Source organism: Pygocentrus nattereri, chromosome 20 (assembly GCF_015220715.1).
Source record: "Pygocentrus nattereri isolate fPygNat1 chromosome 20, fPygNat1.pri, whole genome shotgun sequence".
NCBI lineage: Eukaryota > Metazoa > Chordata > Actinopteri > Characiformes > Serrasalmidae > Pygocentrus > Pygocentrus nattereri.
This window is the reverse complement of record NC_051230.1, coordinates 34156583-34166657: the sequence shown is the minus strand read 5'-3', so window position 1 is coordinate 34166657 and position 10075 is coordinate 34156583. Positions and strand designations below refer to the sequence as shown.

The following is a 10075-nucleotide window of genomic DNA, read 5'->3' as shown; positions in this document are numbered from 1 at the left end:
TAGTAAAGGTCTATACAGAACGTGTATATTTCATGCTTCTTTGTGGTTCTTTGTGTGGTGAAACAGTTCCTCAGATTGATGGAGAATGTGCTGTATGTGGTTTTATATAGAACCCTTGAAATGGTTTCTACATAGCACCAAAATGACTTTTATATGGTTACAAAGTCTATATAGGACCATATACACTCTTAAAAAAGATGGTTCTTCAAGGGGTCTTTAGTAAAGGAATGGTTCTTTTTAGAACCACAAGCTCTATACAGAACCATGGTTGCATGGTGAAACGGTTCATCAGATTCATGGAGAATGGAACCCTTTGAAAGTGGCGCTACATAGCAATAATAATGGTTTTCGCCTATATAGAACCATATACACTCTTTAGAAAGGTGATTCTTCAAGGGTTCTTTCATAAGAAAATGAAAAATTCTATATAGAACAGAGAACACTTACAGAACCCTTTGCATGCTTAAACTGTGCTTTGCTTTGTGAAACAGTTCCTCAGATTGATGGAGAATGTGTTGTATGTGGTTCTATATAGAACCCTGTGAAAATGGTGCTACATAGCTGTACATACATGTTTACAATGTCTATATAGGACCGTATATTCTTTAAAAATATGGTTCTTCAAGGGTTCTTCAGTAAAGAAAGTGGTTCTATATAGAACCATGAAGACTTTGAAAACCCTTTGCAAGCTCAAACGGTTCTTTGCATGGTAAAATTTAAAAGATATCGTATATGGTTTTATATAGAACCTGAAGAATCTGAAGAACCATTTCACCATGCCCAGAACCTTTTAAGCCTCAAATGGGTCTATACAGAGCCACCTTTACTAAAAAGGTTCCACCTTTACTAAAAAACTATCTTGTGTAGAACTCTGGTTAATTAGCGTTTACCTGCCATGGTGTGCCTTCAAGTACTAGAGCTACTACACCCTTAAAAAAGGGGTTCTTTGAAGGTTCTTCAGTAAAGACATACAACTGTGATAACTTAAATAACTATTCAAATGCTTGAATGGTTCTGTGCTGGAAAAAGACTTGTCGTATTTAATTATTTTGAAAAAAAAGGTTCTATATAGCATCAAAAAGGTTGCTATACAGAACCCTTTTTCTAGGAATGAAGGCAAGGTCAGCGATCATATTGGGTGATGGTCGTCAGCCTCACCACAGCGATGTCTTTGAGACATAGTGCTTTTTAGCTGACCCCTTCCAACCCGAAATTCTGGCTACACCTCTGCCTTGTTGGCTATTTTGGAACTACCAAATTTCTACACCCAACTTTTACTTTTGATTTTCATAGCCAATTTCTTTGAGGCCCTACATGTGAGTTCCAGCTTGGTCTTGTTTACCACCTAGCTACCACTCAACATCCCTCTTGCCATGAGTGGGTTACTATTTTCCATTTTGCATCACATTAGGAACATAAGAAGCTTAATTGCTCATAGTGGACTTCATGTAAAGAAACCTCACTAAACTACATCCAGACGTCATAAACTGAAAGAGTGCTCAGCTTTTCCACTGCCAGTGTAAATATACAGTGACTGATACTCAAAACAGTTTTGTGGTGACAAGGCCCGACTCCCCTCAGGCCAGTTTTGGTCAGGACACCATGTTGGACCACAGACCTTCACGTGCTTTCAAACAGGTTAGAGGTACAACAGCTTTCTGCTTCCCTGCCTAATGTCAGCTTCCCAATAGCCTCTCAGCCATAAGTGTTAAGTGTTAAGTGTTTATAAAACCGGGACATGACCCGTCAGTCACCATGCCTGGCCGTCTGAACCATAGCATGCCTTAGCTCCATAAGAGCCCCATAATTCCACAGTCCTAACTATGGTTTATTTTCATCGATATAGCTGCCGTCCACATTCATAGCCTGTTAGTCATTAAGCGACAGTAAGGAACGTTTCAGCTGCCTAGTGTCTGCTAGATGAAGAAAATGCCAGCGGTCACCAAGTGTAAACATCTGGCATGGCCTGCTGCTGTAAACTCACTGCTCCTGAAGATGTTATAGACGGTCTTCATGAAGCTCCCTTCTTCAAACCTAACTAAATATGGCTCTAAAAGCTCACTGCTCTGCAAAACTGTGAATATTCTAAGAATAAATCTCGTTTTCCAGCAAAGGAAGTGATTACAGCAGCATCTTGTAACTTTAAGATAGTGTTTCTCACCAGGCTTGGATGCTTGTTCCAGCCTGGTTTGCGAACTTGTTGACTAGCCCATTGTTGGTTAAGAGGATGCGAGGTCACTTTTATGAAGCTCCCTCCGCCAAACCTAACCAAATACGGCCTGCAAAGTTCATGGCTTTGCAAAACTTTTAATATTTTAAGAATAAATTTTACTTTCTAGGCTTCTTGTAAGGTTGATATGCTAACATCTTGACTAACCCATTGTTGGTAAAGAGCGTGGCAGGTCACTTTCAAGCATCTTTACCATTTTATAGCATAGAAATGTAGTCTAATTAATGAAGAATTCATAAATATGTATATATCTGTCAGAAGCAAATGTGGAACCATCTAGTTTTAGAAAGGCCTTTTGAGATGATGCTCAGATGTTAACGTCCAGAATGAAGAATCTAGCCATTCCTGCAACGTGTAGTTTATAGCAGCTCTGGTTTTGCTATAGTTGGTTATATTACTATAGTTCCTACATACTTATAGTTTGGATTTATTATTATATTTATATGCAGAAGTGATCGATGTGGCTAACTTTGGATTAACGCTGCAGAGAAGAACGCAAAGACACAAGCAGATACATCTCAAAATGTTTATTTTCTGAAGACATATTCATATAAATAAGACGTACAATATTAATATTATTAATTACTTAATTAAATAAATAACATTAAATAAATAGCTACTATATACAACCAGGTTTTCACAAACAACAACAACAACAACAACAAACTAGTGTAAAGTTCAAGTAGTGCTCAGTGAGTCAGGTTCCTCCTCAGGGCCGCCATCCAGCAGGACTTGCAGTCGTAGACGAACAGGCAGGTCTAACTTGTGACAGGTTTGTAGTGAAGACTGAACAATGTAACTAAACGTTTTCGCAGTGAAAGTTCGAGTAAACTACACCCGCCGTTCAAGTTTCACCCCAGAGTTCGTTTCAAGTTTAAGTCCTTCGGAAAAGCTGGCTAGCGTAATCGAAATTTCCCGTGCCACCTTAAATGCTGCAGCGGTTACTGTGGCATTTAAGGTGGAATGGGGAAAATGCCAATAGAAGGCCGGCTTCCAGCTAGCTCCGTCGGAACGAGCAGTCCCTGCCGGCTCGGCCGCCATCATGTCATCGTCTTCACTTCACAGCTGAGAGAAGACGCCCCGCTTCTCTTTCTCCTCGCCCCGCTTTCTCTGTCAGGTAGGGCGTCTTTATTCCACTCCGTCGCCCAGTCCATTCTCTCTCAATGTCTCTCTCTCTCTCTCAATGTCTCTCTCTCTCTCAGTGTCTCTCTCTCTCTGTCGCGCGCGCCTCTGCTTTCGCGCGTTTTCTGTTTTTCCCGCCTCTCCCGCGAGCTGCCGCTCCGTCACTGCTCGCTGCCCAGCGTGTGGTACACCGGGTACAGCAGGGCCACCACGTAGCCGCCGTTGCTCCTCGCGCTCTGCTCGCGCACGGCCTGGCCCTGCCAGCTCGCGCCGGGGCTCGCGGGAGGGGCGCACGTCTCGTCCTGCCTCCAGGCCAGCAGGCTGTGGAGCGTGCGCGCGGGAGTCGTGCCCTCTCCCTGCTCCGTCAGGCGCCTCGCGCGCTCCTCGGCCGAGGCGAAGCGCAGCGCGAAGGCAGCGGTCTCGTCGGCCACTGTGACGTCATCCTCGGCGGCGACGGCCACGTCGTCCTCGGAGTAGATCTGCAGCAGCACCACCAGGCAGAGCGCGAGCAGCCAGCGCTTGACGGGGCTGCGCTCGGCGCGCGGCAGGTAGCGCCGGCCCGTGCTCGGGTACAGCACGCGCAGCGGGCGGCGGCGGGGCCGAGGGCGCGCGCACTGCAGGAGCTGCACGGGCTGCGCCGCCGGGATTCTGTCGAAGGTGAAGATCTCGGGCTCGGTGGTCCTGCGCGCAGGCAGGGTGAAGCTCAGAGGGTCGGACCGGCACATGACGCCTGTTTGTCTGTCTGTCTGTGGGGGGTCTCGTGCTCTTTCTCTGTTTGTCTATCCGTACGGCTCGCGCTCGCTCCGTGTGTCTCGAGCTCGGTGTGTCTTCCCGTGCGCAGCGCGCAGCTTTATATGCTGGTAGGGGTTTGAGTGTGACACGCCCCCTGGGGAAGCCCCGCCCCCCGCAGCTCTGAGATTACTCAACTCTGAAAATTTCCAGTTTCAGCTCTGAGCTCGGCTTGGCCCAGAGCCCCCAGCAGCACTGACACTGATCTCCCTATAACAACAACCATCAGAATAATATTAATATTAATATTAATAATAATAATAATAACAACCTTATTATAACCACTCTGCACAGGGTTTCCGTTTAATTTCCGTTAAGAGGCACAGAGACCTCAGATGTGAAGCTCTCACTCACTAATGAATAAATAATTAATAATAATAACTAGTTTTATGGTGACGGGGGGGAAACATGCTTGTGAGGTAAGAGAAATGGCCCAGAACGTCCCCACAGAAAGGACGAGTGAGAGAAAGCCAGGAAAACGGAAGGAGAGAAGGTGAAGGAAGAGAAAAGAGAAGGAAACATGAGGTCATAGGGCAGCGAGGGGCTGGAAGGCCGTGCCGAGGCTGAGAGGGAGAGCTGACCTCGCTCTGAACAGTGGCTGTGAGGGGCGTTATGACGTCATCGGCGGTGGCAGACCCTGTGTTAGCCTCACTGAGGTGGTCTCGGGCTGGTTCCCAGCGTCAGCGAGGTGCTGAACCGTCACACGATTGTGGTATGGATGTTATCAGGATCACTTGCATTACTTTTACAGCTTTTATGGGCGGTTATATTTTATACAGCACAAGCGTTAATGAATATGCAAATCTGTTCCATATGGCTCTAATAGAACGATGCTCAGTTTCGCTCCTATATGCAAAACCCGAAAAGGAGAAAGCCGGGCATCGTGGGCGTCCCTGTACTGGACGTGGATCAGAGCCACTGTGGCTCCTGTGTCCAGACTGACGGAGTGACCACACATCAGCGCCCTTAAACTGCCAGGAACCGCCGGAGGGTCCGAACGTCCGCTCCTCACTCCTGGTGCTGAATAATAACCCAGGCGGTTGGTGTGTTTAGAGCGTGGGCGTTAAGTAATCAGCCTCAGGATGAAACAGCCTGGGACTGTAGAGGAAGTGAGTAGGTCATGGGTTAAATCAAGGCTAACTGGCTAAGCGCTAAGGGAATGTAAAAACTATGAGTCAGAGAATTTTTTAGCTTAGTTTAAGAGGAAATCGCTTCCATTCTTATCAGGAGACCCGCTTTCAGTCTCAGAGGTTGGTTGAGCATTTTCTGCGTCTCACCATCCGGATTTCACGGATCCCAATCCAAGGCGGGTCACAGTTTTCAAGAGTCTTGCCAATGGACTCTTATTGGTGTAGTGTAGGACTGAACCCCAGTCTACAGTGTAAAAGGCAGAGGTGTTATCCACTGCACTAACCAGCCACAGTTATGCTGAGGTCTGGACTCTGGGGTGGTCAGACAAGAATAAACCAAGGGTGGTCTCTGCCTTTGGCCTATATTTGCACTGTAATATCATGGTGTGTGTTGGCGTACTTAGGCTAGTGTACTCGTCTGTCTTCTCTCTGGTGTGCTATGCGAACGTGCGCTACAGAACGTGCGCTACAGAACGTGCGCTACAGAACGTGCGCTATAAGAACGTGCGCTACAGAACGTGCGCTACAGAACGTGCGCTATAAGAACGTGCGCTACAGAACGTGCGCTACAGAACGTGCGCTACAGAACGTGCGCTACAGATCGTGTGCTACAAGAACGTGCGCTACAGAACGTGTGCTACAAGAACCCTCTTTCTTGGAAAATGTTGCGAAGCTTTGTTGCACCGGGGGTTTCGGTTCTGCTGAACAGCTCCTTCTGCATGCCTAATGCACGGCTTGTGGCTTAACTGATTAGATTGCTGTCTCTGGTTAAGGCCTTATCAGGATCAGAATCAGCGCTCTCACACACTCATATGACGTTCAACGGGCTGAACAGACCAGACGAGTTACCAGACAGTGTACAGATGTGCACTCGATGCTACAGATGCTGCACTCGAATACACTAAATAAGGAGCTCAGGATGAATGACGAGCGATTGAGAAGGATTCTGTGATTGCTTATGAACCTATACAGGAAGATAACTGTAAGCCAGGGGTATAAACGCTAAATGACCTGGGGGTCACTAGCCTAGAAACAGGACAGAAAACTGGTGTGCCGTCATTTTTTGAGGTTTGCAGGCCGTACACTCATCTGTCTTAGTCAGTGTTTATTAGTCGTTCGTCTGAAGCTACAAGCCATAACCAGCTTTCGGTTTCTCAAGAACCTCGAAACACCTCCAAAGTTCAGTCCTAGAAGGTTTCTATAAAATCCCGACCACACGCAGCGCAGAGGTCTGGACTCTTGCGTTGAAACTCCCTAAACGAAGGGTGTTCTGGTCTTTTGAACAGTATTTTAGTAAGATATCGTGGTAAATGTTAGCGTACCGCAGCTAGAGTTTGTGTTAATCTTCCCTTGGTTTGCTGGAGGGCATCTATGTGAACGTGCGCTGCAGAACGTGTGCCTTTTTCCTTGAAAGAGTTGACTGAAACTTTGTCACAGAGGCAGTTTCACTGCTATGAACAATGCGATTGTCTGCATACTTAAAGCATGGCCTGGGGCAGGACCGATTAGACTACCTTCTCTGGAGGAGGCCTTATAAGGAGGCCGGGGTGAGCGATGAATAATAAGGAAGCATCTTCTGGTCATGTCAGAGCTCTTTTATGGCTCATGGAGCTGCCGCTAGAGTCAGCGTTGATGGAACTACAAGAAGATAACTGTTAACCAGGGATCTCTTGAAGTTACCCAGGGCTCGCAAGGTCTTCCTGCAGGAGGGAATGGGGTGTCCCATCATTATTATGAAGTATGAATTTGAACTGCATCACATACACGGTCATTTAAATGCATCTTAGGTCCAGTCCCATTTCTTATTTTTACCCCTACCCCTTGTTTTTGAGTGTTGCCCCTTGAAATCACAAGGGGCAGTAGTTGAGATCTTCCTCTGAAATGAGACCCTCTAATAAAAGAGCATCACTTCATTAACAGCTACTAGCGCCGCTCTGTAGGCGACCCTGCCCGTCTGCAGGGACAGCAGAGGAGGGGAAAGTTCAGCTCCTCACTGCTGGGCTTTAGTTACATTTAGGGATCATACGCCTTCAAAGAGGGGGGCAGTTATTTATTATCACCCCCCCCTAATTCTTCAGTGATATGAAGCTGAAGTCAGAGATTCTCCAGATTGTTGTTTGAATGTTCCTGTTCCACCTTAAATGGTGCAGCAGTTACATTCTGGCACTTCAGGCGTCAGAACTGCTGGACTATTTAAGGTGGAACGGGAAATTCAGCTAGCTAGCTACCAAGACATTAGCATGCTTTTAGCTTATTTTTATGCTTGTTATGAAGAAAAAGGACCAAAATTCACTGAAATGACACTAAACTCAGATAAAACAGTGATAATTCAGTGGTTGTTGTAATTTTTGCCAGAGAAAATTCCTACATTTGTGGGTTTCCTTGGTGTCTTGTTCAGGCACCTTGCCGTTGTTTCTTCTTTTCTCTAACCCTCTATTTGGAGTGTCTCTGGAAAACGTCCGTTTGGAGGGTCGTGTAGCCCCAACACTTCGCCCCACCTCTCTATCTCAACAAGAGTAAGGACATGAACACGCAAAACAGAGGGTAAAGGGCTCAGTGGTAGGGGCGAGGGGTGAAACGGGATTGGGCCTTAGTGTTTATTAGCGATTCTTCTGCCGCTACAAGCTACAATCTGTAATAAATAATAAACAAATTGTTATTATCATTGTGAATAGTCGTTTAATAAATATTTTTGTGTAAATTAAATCAGGGCGACTTACATTTAACAGTAGAACTTAACAGTAGGGGACTTATTTTGAAAGCATTAGCATTCCCACTGAACGTGAGTGAAGTGAGCAGTTCAATCTGTGTCCTGAGTGAATTCTTTTGATTAATCTATTAATTTCTTAATTAACACATTGTATCTACCACCATGTAATGAAAGAATCCACAACAGCTGATTTGACTATCGGCCTAAATAAGAATAACAGCTGAATTAGCTGTAGCTAAATTACAGCGTGCCGCGTTCGTGCTGCGCCAGGTTTTGTCTGAGGGGTTGATCTTGCACGCATCGCTCTATTTGAGCTTTTAACATCATAATCATCAGCCTGGCCTAAGTTTTCCAGAGCCGACACTGAGTAAGCAGCCACAGTCAGTAAATATTTAGCCATTAGAAATGAACTAATGATTAATCGGCCAGATTTAATGATAAGCTGTGAATATCTGCGTCTCCTACTGTAAACTGTCTGGTTCTAGTGTACATGAATGTGTAACTGGATCACTTTCAGACTTCCTCATTGCTCCTGGTCGTTTCACGACCTTGAGTTCTCACGGTTTCTGCGGAGAACATGATGATTACGGAGTACGGAATGTCGCCAGTGAGTGTCGGAGGCCTGGCAAATGCATAAGGTATGTGTCACCTTACTAAGATTAACCTGCAATGTGAGCATGGTGGCTGGTCGAGCTGATACATCTCTAGGTGTGTCCTGTGAGCTGCATGGCTCAGCATGCCCTCAGCGGACGCTACTGTAACCGTGGGGTACCAGGCCGGAAATGGAGAAAAACCAACAAGGCTGAGCAAATATTGCTTGTTAGCGTGATGGTCTGCTACCTGGTACCACTACACTATTGAAAAGTAAGGTTCCTAAATGGTTCTTGGCTTGCACGTAAGCATCTCTTTTACACATGTGGTTCTTCTAATAACCATTGAAAGGTTCTTTTTGGAAACCCTATTGGAGCTGGATTAGTTTCACTTGAGGGGATTTTAATCCAGTACAAATCTGCAATATCCATTGTTTATAATTTCGTGGCAAATTACTTTATAATCTTCATGAACTCAGAGCTCCCTTGTAAAGGTCAGTGCTGACAAGGCTAACTGCTAAAATGGAATGCAATTTGATCCAATTCCTCATTCTTCAAGATCAGGACACAACTACTGAAATCCTCACCAAATTTGGTGGAATTACAGTTCAAATGAAAATGAAATATCTCATAAGTAACTTTTGCAAGGCAATACTATTTGCCCTGTTGGGTGGGCTGAAAGCATGACACCTGAGGTGAACTGTGGTGAACTCCTATGACGAGTACATTGTGGAATTTATCCCGTCAACATTTTTTAGCCAGTCAAATTATGCACAGATTTCACTACTATACCTCCTCTGATAAAAACTAATCAAGCTCAAATAGGGCCTCAAAGAACTCCATTTCGACAAACCACATTTTATAGCAAACCATGCTGGACAGTATAAAAGTGATAATATACATGAGATATACACTCACTGACTGTACATATGATGTACATGATATATACACTCATTGGCTGGAACATGCAGTCACTGTTACTCTCGCTGGACCTTGATGGTTCTGCGTTTACACAATAACAAAGGAAAACATCTCAACCTTTGCTCTTGTCAGCACGTGCACCTTCTTAGCGAGCAGTGAGAACAAACAGAAAGGCCTTTAAGATGAACATGCATCATAGCAATGCAGCCTATAGATATTCCATGACGAAACTATGCCTGAGGCTCATGCTCTGAGTCAACACATGAGCTGGATGGCATTCATGTAATTCATCAGGCTTTGGCAGTCTTCTCATTGTGTTCATACCCTGAGGCGTGAGTAATCCATTACTGTGCCACAGCTCTGTAATCAAGCAGATTTACGTCTTTCCAAGAATGCAATTGCTGGTTGATACAGTTAAACCGGCCGAGCAAATCAAGGTCTCTAGAGCTGCTCCCCATCCCTAGAGCTCCGCTCTGAGGTAGGAAGCTCTGCTTTGAGTCTTCCAGAAGGGAGTTAGAGTTCTAGCTGCGGATCGGTTCTCATGGCCCTGGGTGACTCAGCTAGAGCATTTGCGAGGGGCCAA

The 10075-nt window shown here is 45.5% G+C and overlaps 1 protein-coding gene across 1 annotated transcript; it reads right to left on the bottom strand.

Annotated features, from left to right (window-relative positions):
• Positions 1-2742: 2742 nt before the first annotated feature.
• On the bottom strand, positions 2743-4168 carry ier3 (immediate early response 3). Its single transcript, XM_017725188.2, has one exon. The coding sequence runs from the start codon at positions 4075-4077 to the stop codon at positions 3514-3516; it is 564 nt and encodes a 187-aa protein (XP_017580677.1). The 5' UTR covers positions 4078-4168; the 3' UTR covers positions 2743-3513.
• Positions 4169-10075: the final 5907 nt, after the last annotated feature.